Consider the following 23,517-nt stretch of genomic DNA (forward strand, 5'->3'; position numbering starts at 1 on the left):
TATAAAGGCATGGTACAGAGTGAACCATAAGGGCCTCTATTTGTTTGTGTTCCTGTTGGTTTTCATAGCTTTGTGGCAAATTGCCCATGTCTGCAGGCACAGCCACACGTGCAGGCTGCATCTTGCCAACTTTACTTTTCCACCACATTGAAACTACATTCCATGCTTAGGGAAATTCGGCTTTATTGCTCATGCAATACACAGAGCATTTGCCGAGGATGTCTATTGCTTCCAACTGATGCTGAATTCTGTACTGACAACTAGACTGCTACTCAACTTTAACAATGATAATTTATTTTTCTGAAACAAATGTTCTTTTTAAATTTAAATTAAGCTATATAAATGTATTTATTATTAATGCAATGAACATTTGCATTTAGTTTTCACCTGGTATAGCTGGACAGAGGGGAAACAGAAAAGGGAAGCGCTGTTATCTCCTGAAAAAGGGGAAAGACTCAGGACACTTATTCTGTAACTATTCATTGTTCTAGCTGATATATATGATACAAGGGTTGGCACTGGTCAAAGGGTCAACCTAAAGTAGTTGTGTATATTCTTGCACCTTACTTGGCATCATCTTCTGCCAAGAGCATTATTTTTACTACTTTGGAAAGTCAGTGTATACAGAACACTTTACTAGTTCCTTAAAAAGCACAGCTAAATTTAAAAAGCATGTGACACCATTCATTGAAACTATGTTAAATATATGATTGTAAGGTAGAACAGATAAGAGATTTCTGGGTTCATTATAGTTTTCATTCTACAAATATAAATGCAATGTTAACAGAAATGGTCTTGCCTCTGTTCCTTAGCAGCACACTTTATTGAATTTATTTAATAACTCTTCATTTTTAAATATATTTACAATAGGTGTGGAATACGTGGCACTATATAGTAAATGTGAAAAGTAAATTCTAGCTGCTCTATACACTCTATGGGTACTCCTCAAAACCCACCATACAAAGACAATCACCAAGACTCTTAATTTTTAGATTGTGAATAGCCTCTTGCATAGTTTCTTTTTTTTTCCTTTGTGTTTTTTTTTTGTTTTGTTTGTTTTTATCACAGATATATATAGAACATTAATGTAATTATTTGTCTTGCATTGCAGCTGAAGCTGTGGAACAAGTATCGCATTTCCAACATTCCCTCGTTGATCTTTATCGAGGCCTCTACTGGCAAGATTGTGTGCAGGAATGGTCTCCTTTTAATAAAAGATGATCCAGAAGGTGAGCTCTATTTTTTGAGCAATTTCGACTTTATGCATGTGCAAGGGATAATGCATTTTTCTAAATCCCATTTCAAACTGTCGTCACCAGAACCACTCCAGTTTAATGTAGGGGTTCTGGGGAATATAGCTTGTATTTGCAGATTCAGTTGTGTAAACACTGCCTTTTCAAAGAAAAAGACTGTGTTTACACCACTGCCTATGACCACCTCTAATGACTGATTGCAGGACCAACACCAGACCAGCAAGGATTAAAAGGTTAGTAAAACTTCATTTTACGGTTTTACCGGTTTCTATTCCTAACGCTATAGTGTTTATCTGCTGTATTATCCAAGCATGTGACTTGAACTAGGCATGAATAATTTTATTTTGTCAGTGTATCTACAGGTATGTAGTAGGGATCAACCTATTATCGGTTTTGTCGATATTATCGGCTGATATTCTGATTTTTTTTTGTATCTATCAGTATCTGCCAATAATCACCGGTAATACCGATAATGAGGTGGGCTGGTGCATCCATAAGGCGGCACAAGCGACCGCCTTAGGGCGCACCGATCTGTGGGGTGCTAGATGGGAGTAGCCGGCAGGAGGAGAGCTCACAGTGCTCCCTCCTGCCAGGCACTATGTGCATGTATATATATGTATGTATATATATATATATAGTATTTATCTTTTTATTGTCCTAATTAATGGCCCTATAGTGGGTTTTTTTTTGTGTGTGTATTGGACAACTCAGAGTGCTGGTATGGATTGAAAAGTGTGTGTGTGTATATGTATGTATGTGTGTGTGTGTGTGTATATATATATATATATATATATACATATATATATATATATATATGTGTGTGTGTATAGAAAAAGGAACATACCAATAATATACAAATAATATACAGATATATAATATGTATATTATTGGTATGTTCCTTTTTCTAATTCAAAATATTGGGTCATTAAGGGTAAAACGTTTAATTATACAGTAAGCATGTAGACACAGACAATCTCACTGACTCATTGATACATCTCATTGAAACACTGGCTCATAGACACACAATCTCATTGATACACATAAGCTCCCTGACATAAAAACACAAGCTCACTGATATACACAAATATGCTCACTGACAGACAATCTCACTGACACAAACAGACAAACTTACTGGCACACACACAAACACACACACACACACTTACAAACTCTAACACTCACACAAGCTTACTACAGACAAACTCATTGATATACACACACACTCAGTACGGACAAGCTCTCTGACACGCACACATGCTCACTACAGACAAACTCACTGACACACATGCTCACTACAGACAAACTCACTGACACACATGCTCACTACAGAAAAGCTCACTGACACACATGCTCACTACAGAAAAGCTCACTGACACACATGCTCACTCACTAGCACACACACACACACACACACAAGCTCACTCACTAGCAGACACACACACAAAATCACTGTCATGGGCTGAAGCAGAGAATGTAGACTTTCTTTTATGTGTGTATGTATTATAATAATAATAATAACAACAATAATATATCACTATTTATTTTATTACACTTACTGTATATACTCAAGTAAAAGACGAGTTTTTCGGCACATTTTTTGTGCTGAAAACCCCCCCACTCGTCTTATACTCGAGTCAATGTCTGTAATATGGCAACTTACATAATACAGACCAGGACTGCCGGGCTCATTAAAAGCCCGGCGGTCCTGTTGGGGGCTGGGAGCAATCTGTAACTTACCTTTCCTGCAGCTCCTGTCAGCTCCCTTCTCCTGCGTTCCGGTCAGCAACCCACTGTAAGTCTCGTGAGATCTGTGGCGTTAGAGCGTTGCCACGGGTTACCGTGGCAACGCTCCGCGTGGCACTCAGACCGCGAGACTTACAGTGGGGAGCTGACCGGAACACAGGAGAATGGAGCTGACAGGAGCTGCAGGGAAAGGTAAGTTTCAGCTTGCTCCCAGCCCCCCTCCTGCACAGCCCATCCACTGGACCACCAGGGAATAACATAGCCCCCCTGGCCATGTATCAAGCAGGGAGGGGGGATGAAAAAAATAACATAAAAAATTAAATAATATTAACATAAAATAAATTTTTTTATATTAAAACAAATAAAATATTAAATAATATTAACATAAAATAAAAATTTTAATATATAAAAAAAAAAATGAATATTAAAATAATAATAATAACAAATAATGATAAAAATGCCCCCCCCCCCAACCAAGGTTACACATTCTGCATCACATACACAAACACACTCTGCATCACATACACTCACACTGCATCATACACACATACTGCATCATACAAACACAGACACTCTGCATATTATACAACCCGCATTCATACACACACTGCATAATATACACCCTGCATTCATACACACACACACACACACTGCTTTCATACATATACACACACACACATACTGCATTTATACACACACACACACACACACACACTGCATTCATTATATACACACACTGTAAATAAATATCCAATTCATATAATTTTTACCAGTAGCTGCTGCATTTCCCATCCTAGTCTTATATTCGAGTCAATACGTTTTCCCATTTTTTGGGGTAAAATTAGGGATCTCGACTTATATTTGGGTCGACTTATACTCGAGTATATAGGTATGTATTTATAATTTTTTTTGTCTTTTGGAAAAATCCTATCCCCCAGCCTTTGGACTATTATGCAGATATATTGTTTATTGAGTTGGTTTACATATATATAGATAGTTAATGCAATGTTAAACAAAGATACACACACCAGGCAAGCCATAAGACTTGCTTTTACCAGAGAAATCTCACTACTAATCTAACAGTGCTCTCACTACTGCAAGGGTTTCCGTGTAGCTGTATGCAAATGAGCTCAACAAAGAACCACATTTTTGCCTCATAATTCCACTTTATACATGGATTCCTTGGAGTATGTGTCTGCTGTATACAACAGCTCTGAAACACAACTCAGGAAGAAGAGCAAGGCAAGTGAACCACTCATGGACAGCTGTTTCGTTGTTATTTCAACTCATCAGCATGAGATAGGTTATTGGCTTGCTATGGAGGCTTGGCATTACTTGTTAAGTACATACAAAATAGTTTTGGTGGGGGAAAAAAAGTGTGGATGAAAACCCCTTCATCTTGAAATAAGTGGATAGTTAATGTACTAGCGTCGCTGGAGGTCCCCATAGGAAAACATTGAATAATGCTTTCCTATGAGTAGGTCCAATGTGCGCGCGCCGCCATTTCTGCGAATGCGCATTAAGTCTTCCCCGCTGGCGGACGTAAGTGGGGGGGGAGCATGGGCGGTGCCTGACCCAGCGCCAAGGGACATCAGCGCTGGATTTAGGTAAGTGTCTGAAGGGGTTTTAACCCCTTCAGCAACATGGGAAGGGGGACACTGTAGGATTATCTATTGCCACAAAAAAATTGTTGTTTTCCTGACACCGGAGAATCCCTTTAGGTAACTTTAAGTAAGCCCCAGCACCTCCCTCCCTTTTATTTAAATTACACATCAGGGCTTCCTGCCAGCTCCAGGTGCTGTGGCCCCTGGGAAATGCTCCGGTATCCCGGTGGGCCAGTCCGGCCCTGTCTACAGTTTAGATCCAACCTCTATAGCTCTGGTCCTGTCCTGTTTGTGACAGCTGTAGATGGGCCTACAGCTGATGTCATCCTTTTTGTCAAACATATCTTCTTTAATAGTAAGTCCATTTTGATTCATCTGAGAAACATTTGGTTCAGGGAAGGGCTGCCAAATTTTGACCTGGTAGCAAAATCCAACGTGTAACTTTTTTTGAGAATGAAATGTACAGATGTTTACGTGATTGTTCCAACTCAAGTGGAAGGTGCACTCTATTGCTGTGGTGAAGGTGAAGACTGCTGTAGCTGTGAAATATGACATGAAATAACTGTAACTTTCATGGGTATGACTTGTTCAGTGTGACAGAACATTCACAGAGATTACAGACTTTATTTCCACCAATGAAAACCATTGTGTGTTTTGCATGTGTTATCTTACCCTGTGTTCACTTGCAAAAACCTCTGCGGATATTAGACATACTCTGGCAGCTTGGTTGACCTAGATAATGCAATCTCCTTGTGAGTTCAGGCCTGGAGAACATTACATTTGGAAGACACAAGTCCATACAATTCTTGGCTAACAAACTCTTTGCACAAATCCTACCTCACTCCTGCATTATAGTCAGTGGTGTATTTAGGATTTGTACTGGCCTAGTCAAGACTGTGCTCGGGCACCCACCCCCCCTTAATTTAAATTTTCCCCACCCCTTCCAGTTAAGGCTGCAATTTGACTGACTGACAGACGCACACACTCACTGATAGATGCATACACTCATTGACAGACATACACTCTCATATATACATATATATATACATTTTGGAGGTTATAGTAGGGGGATACCTCTTAAATACCAGCACCACCGAGTAATTGAGTGCAAACACTACCCAGTTTTTTGTATACACTCTCATATACACTGACAAACAATGACAAACACACACACTCACTGATTTGACACACTGATAGACAGACACACACTATTACACGGACACACACTGACAGACGCACGCACTGACAGATGCACAAACTCACTGACTGACACATACACACACACTTACAGACACACACACTCAGACACACACTTGCAGACACACACACTCAGACACACACTTGCAGACACACACACACGCACACTTGCAGACACACACACACGCACACTTACAGACACACACACTTGCACACTTACAGACACACACACTTGCACACTTACAGACACACACACACATACACTCATAGACACACACACACACACACATTCACTCACAGATACTCACAGACACACACACACACAAACATTACCACCAACACTCACAAATTATTACTTTTTTTATTTACAGGTAGCTTAAGTAAAAGTGTTTTGCACAGTAAAACAAAATGACTATGGTGTAAAAACACTTTTAGTTGGATAAAATGCAAATACTGGACAAGAAAATGAAAGTTTTGCATTATAAAGAGAAACTGTACTCCTGTTTCCACTATAATGTAACAAATGATCGGGACTCGGACCAGAAGTTGTTTTTTGTTTTTTTTGGACCATCTGTTTCTCGCCACTGCTCTAGGCCCTGAAAATATTTGTCATGACTTCATATTTTGTATGTTTAGGTAACCATTCTTAATATTCTTCACCGCCTTTAATATAAATCATCTGGAAACATTACTTACCATGTACATGTCCTCTTTACATGTCATGTGAAATCACTCAACCGTGTAATATCCTTTGCTGTTAATATCGTGCCATCATTTTAAATACTCGTAAGTCAGGAGCTGTGTCTAATGTTTTAAACAGAGACAGCAACGCAACCTTTTAGTCTTGATTTAGGTTTGTGTTTTCAGAATGGAAAAGTTTAGTTGACTATTTCATGGCATAGAGTCAAGGCAATTTCAGTCATTCCTCTAAAAACCTGAATGAGCGGAAACTTAAATGTTCCTGTGTTCAAGGCTGGCACAATAAAATTATTTATTTATTATTATTATAATATCCCCTGTGTCTGACCTCTATTAGCATTTCATTTTTGTTAATAGCAGCCAGCAGTCGATATATTCAAATTTTTATATATTTTGTGCATTTAATCGAGTATTTCTTCCCTTGTTACTTAGTAAATCTCCGAAGGCTACGTAATATATTTTTATGTTTTCAACATTGTATGCTGCTGTTTGCTTGAGAATTGGCTTTGAATAACTGTGGTTTAGACAATCAAAATACATACGTACTGTACTTCCATAAGGCATTCTCGTGGATTACATAGCATACTAGGGATATGTAAACATGCACATGCTATTTAAGAGTTGTTCTGCCAGGGTAATTAATAGCTCTTATTACTGTCGTCATAGTGGACACAATGAAAAATGACACTTGATTTTGGAGCTCATTATTTTACTACAGAGGATCTGTGAGTGTTCTGTGATACACCTCTGCATAATTAGCAGAAATGTTTGTGTATATATAATATACATATGCACTAATAATTTACTCATCTGAATATAAAATATGGATACTTGCAAACAGACGCATAACTAGAAACCACCGGGACCTGGTGCGAAAATTGCCCTGCCACCCCTTGTGTGTCTTATTCCATCCCCGCAGCCCCTCCATGTGTCTCAATCTTAACCCACAGCACCTCCATGTGACTCAAGTCTCCCACACACCCCTTCCTTGTGTGTCATTCTCCCCCCAGCCCCTCCATGTGTCTCATTCCCCCCCACCAGCCCCTCCATATGTCTTGTTCCCCACCAGCCCATCCATATGTCTTATTCCCCACCAGCCCATCCATGTGTCTTATTCCCCACCAGCCCATCCATGTGTCTAATCTTCACCTCAGTCCCTCCATGTGTCTCTCTCCCCCAGCCCTCAATGTGTCTTAACTCCACCCCTCAATGTGTCTTGCCCCCACCCCTCAATGTGTCTTTCCCCCACCCATCCATGTGTCTTACCCCCACCCCTCCATGTGTCTTGCCCCCCACCCCTCCATGTGTCTTGCCCCCCACCCCTCCATGTGTCTTGCCCCCCCACCCCTCCATGTGTCTTGCCCCCACCCCTCAATGTGTCTTTCCCCCACCCATCCATGTGTCTTACCCCCACCCCTCCATGTGTCTTGCCCCCCACCCCTCCATGTGTCTTGCCCCCCACCCCTCCATGTGTCTTGCCCCCCCACCCCTCCATGTGTCTTGCCCCCCACCCCTCCATGTGTCTTGCCCCCCACCCCTCCATGTGTCTTGCCCCCCACCCCTCCATGTGTCTTGCCCCCCACCCCTCCATGTGTCTTGCCCACCACCCCTCCATGTGTCTTGTCCCTCCGCCCCTCCATGTGTCTTGTCCCCCCAGCCCCTCCATGTGTCTTGTCCCCCAGCCCCTCCATGTGTCTTGTTCCCCCCAGCCCCTCCATGTGTCTTGTCCCCCCAGCCCCTCCATGTGTCTTGTCCCCCCAGCCCCTCCATGTGTCTTGTCCCCCCAGCCCCTCCATGTGTCTTGTCCCCCCAGCCCCTCCATGTGTCTTGTCCCCCCAGCCCCTCCATGTGTCTTGTCCCCCCAGCCCCTCCATGTGTCTTGTCCCCCCAGCCCCTCCATGTGTCTTGTCCCCCCAGCCCCTCCATGTGTCTTGTCCCCCCAGCCCCTCCATGTGTCTTATCCCCCCAGCCCCTCCATGTGTCTAAACGTCTCTGAGCAAGTGGGCTTATTTGAAGAGCCACCTTACACTACTTGCACTCAACGACTCTGTCACGAGTAAAGTAGATCTTAACTGACTCCACAACACATATTTACTCCATCTTAGAGCTTTTTCAGGTCCAGTGTTTGTGGTCCATACTTCTTTATAATGCCCTTCATGCTTCCCGAAATCAATTACAAGTCCAACCCCCCACAAAGAGTCCATTATGTCAAACTGTGGATGTCCAATAAATGTGCACCTATGGATGAACCTCCATTGGCTATATAAATTATGTATGAGTTAATGCAAGCTTACAGTAAGCATACATGCACGTATGAGTCAACACTCTGAGGGGTTAAATTGTCTTGCTCATTAATCTAGCTGAGTCAGACATACAATGAAAATTATAATATAGAAAACGTGCAAAACACAGTCAAATTAAATAAAAAAATATTTCAACCACTCATTGGTAACTTTTAGTTGTGCGTAAATTTCAGATGCTACAATTCCGTTAAAAGAGTTTATGTTCCACCTTCTGGTCTTCTCTTTTTTTCAACAGTACCATCTTTCAAGGTCTAATTATATTTAAATACACTTTTATTCCTAAATACAAGTTTATATTCAGTGTTTTAAAAAAATAAAATAAATTAAAATCATTGTATACATATATGTTGCAAACTGAAAATGTGGTCTGCTGCCATCAAACATAGTCCTCATTGTGTGGCTTTCAATATGTTGCAGGGCTGGAGTTCCCATGGGGTCCAAAGCCTTTTTGTGAAGTTATTTCTGGACCTTTGATCAGGAACAATGGTCAGTCTCAAGAAAGCTGTACTTTGGAAGGCTCTTATGTTGGAATCTATTTCTCTGCACATTGGGTAAGTAAATGTACTTGTTGATGCCTGTCCAACAGTTATTAAAAGTAGCTGTTACATACCTTTCAGATGTTCTGTTTTAACCTGCAGTCACTAAATGCCCAGAATCCCCTTCAGCAAGTAATTTGGGATTCCATTCTATGTACATAAGAACCACTAATAAATCTCACTGAAGGTTCTCTTAATTTAAAGTTGAAATCTCTATGGCTTTTTTGCCAACAAATTAACATGTTTTCTGTTTTCTTCAAATTTACATGACTTTTACATTCTAATTAAAATCACATTAAAAAAAAAATTGATGAACACAAGATTTTATTAGATTTACGAACAAACATGTGCTTCAGCATTAAACTCAAATGTTTTTTGTGTGTGCAGTAAATCATCCAATTCTGCTATAAAATGGAATAAGCAACTACATTACAATATTTTCAGACAGCCGCTAACAGATAAAAGGTTCAATATATTTATTAAAATAAGCAAATGTTGCATCATAGTTATTCTAATATGCTTGTCAGACATATTAATCAATGTAATATTCAAGTGACAGTTTACATTTCAGTATTTATCCATGGAGATCAAGATTGAAAATGTAAATGAGACCCCGTCACTGGCGTAGAAAGGGGGAGGGAGGGGTTCGCCCAGGGTGGCACTTTTTTGGGCGCGGCAGGGTCCCTGCTCCCACCTTCTGAAGGAGACCTGGCAGCGATCCTGCTTTGCTTGCCAGGTCTCCTCCGTGCGGTGCAGAGAGAGAGGGGAAGAGGCAGGACAGGATGATGGGAAGTAAGGACACTTCCTTGGGAAGTAAGGAAAGAGGAAGTGAAGTGAAGAGGAAGAGCAGCCTGGCAGAGACACCAGGTAAGTTCTTCCCTGCACAGCTCCCCTCTTCTCTGCACCCTCACAGCCCCTCTCTCCCTGACAGCCCCCTCCCTGCACAGTTCCCCTCTCCCCCTGCCTCTCTGCACAGCCCTCTCCTGCCTGCACCCTCACAGCCCCAGTCCCCCTCCTTCCTGTGCCCAGATCCCTTCTCCCCCTCCCTCCCCTGGCCAGGTCCCTCTGTCCCCTGGACAGATCTCCTCTTCCCCCCCTCCCCTGCACAGATCCCCTCTTCCCCCCTCCCCTGCACAGATCCCCTCTTCCCCCCTCCCCTGCACAGATCCCCTCTTCCCCCCTCCCCTGCACAGATCCCCTCTTCCCCCCTCCCCTGCACAGATCCCCTCTTCCCCCCTCCCCTGCACAGATCCCCTCTTCCCCCCTCCCCTGCACAGATCCCCTCTTCCCCCCTCCCCTGCACAAATCCCCTTTTCCCCTCTCCCCTGCACAGATCCCCTCTTCCTTCCTCCCCTGCACAGATCCCCTCTTCCTTCCTCCCCTGCACAGATCCCCTCTTCCCCCTCGCCCCTGCACTGATCCCCTCTTCCTTCCTCCCCTGGACAGATCTCCTCTTCCTCCTCTCCCCTGCACTGATCCCCTCTTCCCCCCTCCCCTGCACAGATCCCCTCTTCCCCCCTCCCCTGCACAGATCCCCTCTTCCCCCCTCCCCTGCACAGATCCCCTCTTCCTTCCTCCCCTGCACAGATCCCCTCTTCCCCCTCTCCCCTGCACTGATCCCCTCTTCCTTCCTCCCCTGGACAGATCTCCTCTTCCCCCCTCCCCTGCACAGAACCCCTTTTCCCCCTTCCCTGCATAGACCCCCTCTTCCCCCCTCCCCTGCACAGATCCCCTCTTCCCCCCTCCCCTGCACTGATCCCCTCTTCCCCCTCCCCTACACAGATCCCCTCTTCCCCCCTCCCCTGCACAGATCCCCTCTTCCCCCCTCCCCTGCACAGATCCCCTCTTCCCCCCTTCCCTGCATAGACCCCTCTCTCCCCTGCACAGATCCGCCCTCCCCGCATAAATCCCCTCCCCTGCACAGATTCCTGCCTCCCTGACAGTCCTCTTCCCTACCCTGCACAGATTCCCTCTCCCTCTCCATCCCCTGCACAGATCTCTTCTCCTCTTGCCTCCCCAGCACCTTGAGTCACCTTCCCTCCCCTGTACAGATCCCCTGTCCCCCCTGCACTGCCCCTCCCCTGCATAGATCCCCTCTCTCCCTGCCTCCCCTGTACCCTGACATTCCCCCTTACTCCCCTGTACATATCCCCTCTCCCACTGCCTCCCTGCCCAGATCCCCTCTACCTCCCCTGCGCAGATCCCCTCTACCTCCCCTGCGCAGATCCCCTCTACCTCCCCTGCACAGATCCCCTCTACCTCCCACCCCTGCACAGATCCCCCTCCCTACCCCTGCACAGATCCCCCTCCCTCCCACACCTGCACAGATCCCCCCTCCCACCCCTGCACAGATCCCCCTCCCACCCCTGCACAGATCCCCACTCCTTCCCCTGCACAGATATTTTCTGATGAATGAAACTGCTGCTGAGTCCTACTACAAAGCTATGCTAGGTTTATGGGGTGTTTTCATAACCATTGATGATCACAATTGGAGATAATAAGATGCTAGCTGTAAATGGAAGATTCCAGTCACTTCAGAGACACAGTAAGCTGAACTTACTGTGTCTTTCTAACTTCCTCATAGATGCAGGAAGCTGAGCAATTGTGGTGATTTGCAGTAAAACCTGAAATGTCAATCTTGCTATTTTTATTTGTTTCTGTTGTAATATTTGTATTACCTCATTGTTTGCATTGTTCAATAAAACATGGAGATCAATGCTAACCTGAAATGCCTGTTTCAGAATTTTACTCAATGCATATTTAGATTGTATTTGGTTTGAGATTCTCAAGTAATTTCTCAAAATATTTTGATAACACAAGGTAGAATTTAGACTGCTGTGCAGTTGTAATTGTAATTCTTTCTTGGCTCTTTTGCAGTGTCCTCCTTGCCGGAGTCTGACCAGGGTATTAGTGGAATCGTATCGGAAGATCAAGGAATCTGGGCAGAAGTTTGAAATTGTCTTAGTTAGTGCTGACCGGTAAGTGCAGTTAAGAAAATTTTCAAGAACATGATATATAATGCAAGAATTCTTGTAATCTTTGCACTATAGAATTTGGTTAATGATTTCATTTGAAATGTGTGTGTGTGTGTTGCTCAGTTTTTGTCGTAGATACTGCTCAAAGGACCACTCCAGGCACAATAACAATGTCATCTCACTGGGGTTGTTATGGTGCCAGGCACTGTCTTACCTTTTATGTACATTTATAAAGCTAATCTAAGGTTTCCTGATTGAAAATACAGATTAACCCCTTAAGGACCAACCTTCTGGAATAAAAGGGAATCATGACATGTCACACATGTCATGTGTCCTTAAGGGGTTAAGGTACAGCACACATACAAAAATACAGTTTTAAATCTTACAAACTTCTTAAAATCACTTAGCAAACATATTGGGAATTGATTTGCTCCATATGGCCATATAGTTTTAAACCTACCACTATGTCACAGTACCCCAATTTTGGTGGGTACACCCATTTTAAGTGCAATACTTATTGCTGTACAGATTTTTATTTTTTTTTAAACAGAAAATCAACAAATTAAAGCGATTCTTTTCAGTAGTTACAAGACTAGTCTCTTGGTGATCATCTTCCATTGGAGTTGGCTACAGTGTTTGATTATATTATTAGAATAAAATATGACATAATATTTGACAGATATGTTTAATAACTGAGAATAGGTGGAAATATATGCTAGGCAGCTTGATACCAAGGAATTTATTATGTAAAGTTGGAATCGCAGAGAGCTAACAAGGGAATGACTCATTTTGTGCCGCAATAGATGCACTGGAAAACACAGCTTCAACCCAGTTATGTTTCCATCTGGGTCTTTTGTCCTAAAATGTGAAATTGTGTTATTTAACACACAAGAAACTAACTGTGCTAAATGAAAATATCATTATTTTATGTGTTCTGTAAAAGAAAATGTTTTCAAATGCACTTAATAGCTGTTTAGAATAGCTAGTGTTTTAGTTAACTTAGAAGAACCTTAGAAGGTCTTGGCTCCTAAGTTACTCTCATGGTTTCTGCTGTGGGGACCACCTGTTGAGATACAGTGCAGTCATGATTTAACCCCTTAAGGACCAAACTTCTGGAATAAAAGGGAATCATGACGTGTCACACACGTCATGTGTCCTTAAGGGGTTAAGGATGGTTTAGGTATTTGCATACACTCAGCCAAGTGCAAATTTAGTGGGCACAATCCTGCCAGATTAAAGGGTTACTCCCCTCGAATTTATATTGATTTATGGATTTAAAAGTTCAAAAAGAAGAAGTTATTCCTGTATTTCTCTTGTTTGATGTCAATCTGTAACTTCCCTGGGAGCTGTTTTTGAGATTCCAATCCTTTTTCTCAATCAGAAATAAAAAGTCTACTAACCAAACCTAAATTCTTTTAGCTATTTCACACCACTCATGAACAACTTTTTTTTTTTCCTTCGTCTTCTTGTATGTATGTGACATGCTAACAACATAGTGTCATTGTTTGTAAATGCAGATATGCATATAAGGAGTTTAAGCAGCCACACTATACCACCCTGTACCTCTTGAACCTTTTCAGTTGCTGGCAATTTTACTAGCTTAATTTGTACTTCATTGCACTCCTTTTATACTATGCAAAGCTTACCATTGCACACAAGGGTCACTTTTACGAGAAGGCTTTCCATTTTATTTGTTCCATATGCTGGAAGATATGTGCTGCGTAAATGATTGATAAAATGTAAAATCCATGATCTTATTGAAAAGGCGCCTGCATCTTTTTTTCATCAAGGAACAGTAAACATAATTTTTGTAGCTGATATTCGTTGGCAGTAGCTGCATAGTGCTGAAGAGAAAAAAATGTGAGGTAAATGTGACAGTTTTCCAGGAAATAATTGTAGAAAAATGCATTGTATTATTGATTGAAAACCATGGAATTAAATTTTGTGGCTTTGTCAGACTTGATCTGACATTGGGTGATGATTTATCTTTATAAATTTTATTTTGTATTGTACACTTCTGCCAAAAAAATCACAGAAGTCCAGATGTACCCTTCACCTTTTCTCTTCACATTTTCTTGAAAGAGCTCACTCCCGATTCCCACTACCCTTATAACTGCACCATACTCATTACAGCTTATTGTTGAGGATATGGTGCCTGGAAGCTGTTCCTGCAAGCTTACTTTTATAAATCATCTTTTTTTTTTTTTAATGGAATCTGCATCTCCCCTTCCCTTTGTTGTCATTTGAGGAAGAATTACCTTCCTTGTTTTCAGCTGCTCAAATTTTTCCTGCCTACATCATGCATGCCATTCTCAACAGCAGGAACTGTGTTTAGAACTTTCATACAAACAGCATGCTCTTCTGCTTGGTTTAGCTCTGTGCTTGGCAGGGAATAATGCTGTCCACATGCATACATGATAGGACAGCTTCAGCATTTTTCAATTGCTGGATTAAGTTATAGGGAAGGAAGCTGGAACCTAGGCAACTGGGATTTAATAGAAAATAAATAAAATGTGAGGGATTTGTAAGATATGTTTTCAGGGACTGCTTTTTGTATCATACCTACTACAGTAAGCTGTAGTGGTTACAGTGCTTGGTGTATCATTAAATTCAATATTCTCTCCTACAACCTGCGTCAGCCTTCTTCACAGGGCTCTGTAGCAATGTTTTAAAACATCCTCTCCTCTCCTAGTCTAAACACTTTATAATTGGTGTACTTCAAATTCTTCAGTGATACAGATCTCTTCATAGTATATAAGACCTTGAGAAAATAGTAAGAGAAATAAGGTGTTCTCAAAACAACAGCACATGGAGAGACAAAACAATATAAGAACAGCCATGTGCAAACCAAATAAGCACTCCCTCAAGTGCTTTAAATATTCAAATGTATATAGAATATAGAATGCACACCATAACAATCTAAAAAAATTACATTTTATTGTGTACAAAAAAGTACCAGAATGTAAACATATAAGAAAAAATGAATATAAACAAAGTAACAGAAGTAAAGGCAGATACAATATAATAATAGTAATAAATTACCACAAAAATCCTTACAAGCCTCAGACAGAAACACAAGTCACCAAACCCCCCAACGTTTTGGCACCAACTGGCTGCCTTTATCAAGAGAAATAAGGTGAGCACGCCCCAAATATATAGCTAGCTTCCGAAATATCGAGCTATTTCTAGAGGCAGTAAAATTTGAAATTGAGAATATTAAGACTGTTGATTTGAAGTGTTATCCAAACATGAACTTAACTAAACAAGAGAATAAAGCTCTGCAGTGTCTCAGGAAAGATAATGAAATTACTATTAAACCTGCCGACAAGGGAGGTAACATAGTCATTATGAACTCAACAGGCTATGTGGAGATAGCTCAGAGGATTCTCGAGGATAGGGATACATACCACATTCTGAAATCAAATGTGATCCCACTAACGTATTCCTAAATGAATACAAACAAATATTGGATATGGGCCGCAGTAGATGGTTGCATTCGAAGGATGAATATGAATTCATCTTAACTCGCAATCCAAGAATAGCAATCTTACGCAAAATGGGAGGATATATTTTGATAGACACCAAGCAGACCCTGGCTCTCCTCTTTGGTCGGACTTTGTCCATATCAGCAGTACTTTGTAGTCTAGACGTGGAATCATTGTATTCCTCATGAAGGAGGTATTCAACATGTTCAATTCTATTTTGATAAAAGGGGGCTATATTACCAACTACATTCAAAGTTTACTATGAAGCTCCTCGAGTTTATCCTTTAACACAACTATTTGCTTTTTAACTATAAATTTTACCACCAGGTGCCTGGCAATGTGATGGGGATATGTTGTGCCCCATCGTATGCCAGCCAGCACCTAGGTTGGTGAGAGGAATTGATCGTAAAGTCAGAAAAATGTTCATCATATATCCCCAAGATCTTTGGGTAAAATATATAGATGATATTCTAGTTGTGTGGAAGGTTACTCTCGAGGACTTCAACACGCTTGTAACTCTTCTGAATGTTAATGAGTTGAACTTGAGATTCACCTCAGAATTTGGAGTTTCAACTTTGAACTTCCTTGACAAACAATCTCAATCACAAGTCAAGGAACCATTCAAACTACCCTTTTTAAAAAAAAACAACAGCCTCCTATATTGGGATAGCTTCCGCCCTATGCCCCTGGGGCAAGGCATACCTACCGGCTAATACCTCAGGGTCCGTAGAAATTTTAGCACTATTGAGGACCTGAGGCAGCCATTTAAAGATAAGGGCTACCCCAATAAATGTCTGAAAAAAGCTTATAGGAGAGGAATGGAGGTCGATAGAAGTGTGCTGTTGGGCAGCAGCCCACCCAACAAATCGATTAACCCCCCCACGTATGATTGCAACATATGACACAGGATAGGATCGAGTCAAACAAGGCATTCAAAGGTTTTGGCCCTTCTTAACCGAAGATATACATCTGAAAAAGTTCTTGGCCCCCAGATCAATTTTACGGCACGTAGGGGTAGAAATTTGAGAGACTTTTTGGTCCCTAGTCACTTCCAACCCCAACGTGTTATTAAATATACCTGGCTGACTTCCTCTTTTGTGGTTCCTTCAGGTGCGGGCGATGTGTGGCCTGCAAATTTATTAGATGTAACTCTAAGAACATAACTGACAGTGAAGGTAAACAGTACTGTAAAATTACTACATTCTTTAACTGTAACACTGCAGGACTGGCTTACCTTACAACCTATGAATGCGATTTAAAATATGTAGGCAAAATCTTTCGTACTTTTAAAGAAAGGATTGAGGAACATGTAAGGCCTCCTACGTTAAGCAAAGAGACCCCCATCGCACGACACCTGAAGGAACACCACTCAGGTGACTCCAAAGGACTCTGTTTTTGTGGGTTGGGACTGGTCAAACGCAACAAAAGATTATGATTATGACAGGTTCTTAAGACAAAGAGAGAGCATCTGGATTTATCGTCTGAAGACTCTCCAACCTAAGGCTTTAAACAAGGGTTTTTCTTTTGCTCCCTTTATCTAATTGGCAATACATTTATACATATCTTAATGTTGAACATATTTCTATCCAACATTGACAATATGGTTCTGGCTATGTTGTACATAGATAAATGATTTATTGGTACTATGTATATATCTGTGATGAGTTCTTTGTACTATATAGAGTGTGAATATGTAGGTAGTTCCTACATTATAGTCCCCTATTTCTAACTTAATCAAATTTCTTCACTTATATTTCTAAAATCTTCCATTACCTACTAGACTGGATACCTTATTTCCAGTAACTTCTTGGAACATCTTGTTCTATACTCTTTATTTCCCTATTAGAGATTTACACCATAGAATTTACTGAATTCTATGTCACTGTTTTTTGGCACCAGAGGAGTTAATTCAGGGTTGAAATGACCCTCCTCTGTTCTCTACCAGTATCTCACACTCCTCACAGAACGGCGTCCTTCCCCTCTCGATCGGATATGCGGATGACGCTGACGCCACGACAGGGGCGGCACTATTCGGCTCTTTAAAAAGTGGGGCAGTTACAGTCTAATCCTAATTCTTGATAAAGGCACGCTGAGCAGATGCTCCATTTGTGGATTTTTACTATTAGGACAGCTTTTGGATGCTTTAGCTATCTAATGATTGATATCCCTGGGCTTATGGATAGTTCTTCTAGTTAGGCAGTATCTGTAGATTTATTAGCACTGGCTCTATTCAGTTAGATTAGGGGCTGCCTCGAAGCAGCAGTTAGCAGATTTCTTTGCTCTATCTACATTTGTTCTATTGAGTTAGATGAGGGGCTGTCTTGTAGCAGCAAGAAATAGATTTTTTTTTTTAGCTGCACCTATTTGTCACTGCACCTCATCAACTTAGTGCTACATTCTGCATAGCAGTACGTGCTTTATTTTGCTTTTGAGCTGACTATTTTGGGTCTGCATACTTTATTGTAATTCTGAGATTATTACATCGACTCTGTGCAGCTGACCATTTGGGATATAGTACTAGGGGTATCTTCTCATTTCCATTTCTATTTTCCCAGTTGTTATAGCTTCCTACTTGGGATCTACTGTTCCTTATACCTAATAACTAGGGAGCTGATTTACTCTCTTATTATAAAAAAGTGCTATTGGTCAGTTACATAAGTTTACCTTATATACCGTATATACTCGAGTATAAGCCGACCTGAATATAAGCCGAGGCCCCTAATTTTACCCCCAAAAAATGGGAAAACTTATTGACTCGAGTATAAGACTAGGGTGGGAAATGCAGCAGCTACTGGTAAATTTCTAAATAAAATTAGATCCTAAAAAAATTATATTAATTGAATATTTATTTACAGTGTGTGTATATAATGAGTGCAGTGTGAGTGATGCAGCCCCCTCCTACAGCCCATCCACTGGACCACCAGGGAGTGAGAGCCCCCCTCCCTGCCATGTATCAAGCAGGGAGGGGGGACGAAAAAATATATAAATAATAATAAAATAAAATAATAATATTTAAAATATAATAATAATATAACAAAAAAAATATTAAAATAATAATTAAAAAATAATAATAATAAAAAATGCCCACCCCCCACGCAGGCTATGCAACACATGCACAAACATGTGTATGTGTTGCATAGCCTGGGTGGGGGGTGGGCATTTTTATTATTATTATTTTTTAATTATTATTTTAATTTTTTTTGTTATATTATTATTTTTTATTTTATTATTATTTTTTAAATATTATTTTATTTTATTATTATTTATATATTTTTTCGTCCCCCCTCCCTGCTTGATACATGGCAGGGAGGGGGGCTCTCACTCCCTGGTGGTCCAGTGGATGGGCTGTAGGAGGGGGCTGGCAGGAAGCGTTACCTTTCCTGCAGCTCCTGTCAGCTCCCTTCTCCTCCGCGCCGGTCCGGTCAGCTCCCTCTGCAAGTCCCAGTGTAAGTCTCGCGGCCGCGTGGAGCGTTGTCACAGTAACCCGTGGCAACGCTATGACCCCGCGGCTGTCGCGAGACTTACACTGGAGGAGAAGGGAGCTGACTGGACCGGCGTGGAGGAGGAGGGAGCTGACAGGAGCTGCAGGAAAGGTAAGTAAACGCTTCCTGCCAGCCCCTTGTCTGTATTATGGCAATGTAAGTCGAGTATAAGTCGAGTTGGGGTTTTTCAGCACAAAAAATTTGCCGAAAAACTTGACTTCTACTCGAGTATATACGCTATTAATATCCTTTGCCTGCAATTCGCTTCTATTAGTCTGTTGCTTTCTACCTTCATAGTATAAATATATTTAAATCAAATTGAAGTTAAAAACTATACTTATATTTATACTTTGATACTATCTTAGGCTATTCTAGCCTTTAGACTGTCTGGTGTTTCAACTTGTATCTACTGCAAATTTCTCACAACAAAGTACTTCATTACGTCCACCTGCTACTCTGTCTACTTTGATATTGGGAGAACTCTCTGATATTTTGCTTAGGGTCCATTTGTATGTCCCAATTTTAATCATATTTCTTTCTTTCTTTTGCACTTTGATTATACTTGTTGACACTGTTTTTTCTCTTTTTTACATATCCTTCAAGGGATTGAATAAAGTTTTGTATTATATTATTATTATTATTATTATTGCCATTTATATAGCGCCAACAGATTCCGTAGCGCTTTACAATATTATGAGAGGGGGGATGTAACTCTAAATAGGACAATTACAAGAAAACAAGAAAAGGAACAATAGGTTGAAGAGGACCCTGCTCAAACGAGTTTACAGACTATAGGAGGTGGGGGTATTAGAAACGTTAGGACAGGAAATATCAAATAGGGTGGGAGTGAAGCAGAGCTGGAGGAGAGAGTAAAGCACTGTCCTATAGGAGAGCAAGAGATGGGTATGAAAGGTAGAGATTACTCTGGGAGGCCATAAGCTTTCCTGAAGAGATGGGTTTTAAGGCCCTTCTTAAATTATTGAAGACTAGGGGAGAGTCTGATGGCAGTAGGCAGGCTATTCCATAGGAAAGGAGCCGCCCGCGAGAGGTCCTGCAAGGGCGAGTTGGCCATACGGGTGCAAGCAGCGGTCTGGAGCTTGTCACGGGCAGAGCGGAGGGAACGAGGAAGGGGCATACCTATGGATCAGTGAAGAGATATAACAGGGGCTAGAATTGTTCAGTGCTTTAAATGTATGGGTTAGAACTTTGAATTAACTCCTATAGGATACAGGAAGCCAATGTAAGGACTGGCAGAGGGGTGAGGTGTTAGAGGAAAATCAGTCTAGCTGCAGCATTCATTACAGACTGTAGCGGGACAATACGGCTTTTGGGGAGACCAATCAGGAGAGGGTTACAGTAATCCATGCGGGAAATTACTAGAGCATCAAAGGTGAGACCAGAGTCAAGTATGACGCCAAGACAGCGCGCTTGCAGGGATGGACTTATGTGGATATCACTGACTTGAAGGGAGAGCGAGAGAGGAGGATCAGTATTAGGAGGAGGAAAGACAAGGAGTTCAGTTTTAGAGAGATTGAGTTTCAGAAAGCGTGAAGACATCCAGTCAGAGATGGAAGAAAGGCAAGCAGTGACAAGTTGCAGGACTTATACACTTTAAAGGTGTTTCATTCCATTGTTGGATTAGTACTTTTTATAAGGGTAATGTGATTGGTATTGGGCCTGTCCTTTACAAGTCTATACTAATCTTCTTACTGAGCACACATCTTATCCACACACTGTGCATCCAGTCCTGACCAGGCTGTTCAAATGCAAAATACCTGGCCCTGTCCTTGATTTTTTTTTTAATTCAGACTATCCCTGATGCCTCTCTAGTGAGACATCACAGAAAGAGCCGTCAAGAGGTCCTCCTAGACAAGCAATCAATAGGACAGCCAGCCCCCGCATTGGCAGGGAAGTGTAAATTTCAACTAAAAACATGGAACCTGCCCAGTAATAGGCCAAAATGTCTGTTGCCAGTATTAAGATTGATGTGACCGCCAGTCAGAGCAATCATATGTTTTTACTGGCTGCCTGAGCAATTTGGCAGTCCAGCTATAGTGATACATTGAGTCTTGAGCCTGTGACATTGTCCCTTCTTTGTGAGATTTGAAAAATATAATTAAATGTAGAAATCCCTACCTATCTTTAGGAAATTATCACCTCGATTTAGCACCTTGTGAATCACTGTTACAAACTCTGTCCTTTGCATTTGGCAGTTCGTATAGGGAAAGCATACAAAAAAGAGGAGAAATGACGGTTTCACTACTTACCTGAGGTCCACTGGGTGCTGCTCTGCACCTTCACTACCCCAGCCAGACAGCTGTTTAGCAGTGTAGGGCCAGCTCAGACAGAGATCTTCCTGTTGTGCACCACAGGTAAAAGGTTAAACCATTCTAAGATAGTTTATGTAGTTACAATGAGGGGATCCCAGGTCATTTGTGGTGTGTAGTGGTTATGGTGCTTGGAGTGTTCCTTTAAAAGAAAACAAAAAATCATGAAAAAAGGGCTTTGCATGTCATTAAAGGAAATAAGGTTAGGAACACAAACATGTATTCCGATGGCCCCACCCTTGCCTCCTAAAATATAGTATAATCTAACTTGTATGCAACTCTGTAGCTGCTGCCTCTGCACCTGATCTGCCTGCTTGGCTGACATCATCAGAAGTGATTTTCTGAGCCAATCACAATGCTTTCCAATAGGATTGGCTGAGACTGTCTAGAAGGCAGAACAAGGGCAGAGCCAGCACAAGCTAAGCACAGCCCTGGCCAATCAGCATCTCCTCATAGAGATGCATTGAATCAATGCATCTCTATGAGGAAAGTTCAGCACTGCCCCTGGAAACACCTATAGTAGCCATCTGAGGAGTGGCCAGTGGAGGTATCCCTAGGCTGTAATGTAAACATTGCATTTTATCTGAAAATACAGTGTTTACCGAAAAAAGCCTGAAGACAATGATTCTACTCACCAGAACAAATAAAATAAGCTGTAGTTATTCTGGTGACTATAGTGTCCCATTCAATACATTTATAATCTATATTAATTGATAACCATAAAGCACATGCAAACAAATTAACACAAATTATTGGTTATTATTTACTTTTTTATACAGTGGTGTACATTCCAGAGAAGTGATGGTTCCCCTTTAATGAGAAAGTGGGGAATAATAGAGGAACAGACAAGTAGCAAAAGTGCCAAACCAGCCTCTTTCATGAATGTACAGAATTTGGGGTTGGAAAACCCAGTCACTAAGTGGTGAAAATATCTGTACCTCTACACAAACATGCATTGCTTGTAGTAATGGAAACTGCTTAATTATTTGTTTTGTATAGGTTTTATAATATAGCCATTTAAGCTGTATCCCCAGAGCATTTTCTTTAAACAAAATAAATCAAACATATCTGCTTTTTCCAGATATATTAAATAATGAAAATGTGTATAAATAATGATTATTTTTTAATAAACCAGAGAAAATTAACCCCTTAAGGACCAAACTTCTGGAATAAAAGGGAATCATGACATGTCACACATGTCATGTGTCCTTAAGGGGTTAAAAAATATTTTCCTGATTAAATAATGCGATACACATATAAATAATGGAGGAAGTGTTGGAGCTTCAGGTAAGATTTTTGATATCAAGCAGTGATGGCTAACCTCTAGCTCTCAGTTTACTTTGATGACTGGGTCTCATAGATAAGCCACCTAACAAACCAATAATTTGTTTCCTACAAATCAAATGTGACATCATTATGTCACCACGTTAGTTATACATGTTGTATAATGCGTGAATTGTGTGAGATTGTCACACTCCTATCCACTGGAACACAAAGGTTGTGTCTCCAGATGCCTTCACAGCTATGCCTTCTGACCTATTGGTCTAACCTTTCACATTGTGTAAACTGTGATGCTTTGTTTGATGTATTTCACACATTTCATTGTTGGCCTGACCTTTTACTGCTTTTTTTTTTTTTTTTTTTTACTAATCTGCATGGTCCCAATGCTTTTTGACTCATCCATATATACTTGAAATATTTATTTTTTTTATAAATTATCTTTAAGAAAATAGGAAGTCCCTCCTTAATGTAAGCAGAATTATTATATTGTTAAAACATAACCTTTATTATGCATTGATGATAAAATATCAACCATATAATTAAGTGTTTTATATCATCTAGCTTCAGGATAAGTATTTGTGTCAGATACAATTGATTATTTGAAACACTCAATGATTGCCATACCTGTTTAT

General features: G+C 41.1%; 1 protein-coding gene across 1 annotated transcript in view; it reads left to right on the forward strand.

Annotated features, from left to right (window-relative positions):
• The window catches only part of NXN (nucleoredoxin), a 147,635-nt gene that overhangs the window by 85,517 nt on the left and 38,601 nt on the right, over window positions 1-23,517 (forward strand). Inside the window, exons 2-4 of the mRNA XM_063457169.1 lie at window positions 1,112-1,229; window positions 9,217-9,350; window positions 12,213-12,313. Of these exons, the coding sequence (XP_063313239.1) occupies window positions 1,112-1,229; window positions 9,217-9,350; window positions 12,213-12,313 (353 nt within the window). The remainder of the gene's footprint in view (window positions 1-1,111; window positions 1,230-9,216; window positions 9,351-12,212; window positions 12,314-23,517) is intronic.

This window comes from Pelobates fuscus, chromosome 1, assembly GCF_036172605.1.
Source record: "Pelobates fuscus isolate aPelFus1 chromosome 1, aPelFus1.pri, whole genome shotgun sequence".
In the NCBI taxonomy this organism is placed as follows: Eukaryota; Metazoa; Chordata; class Amphibia; order Anura; family Pelobatidae; genus Pelobates; species Pelobates fuscus.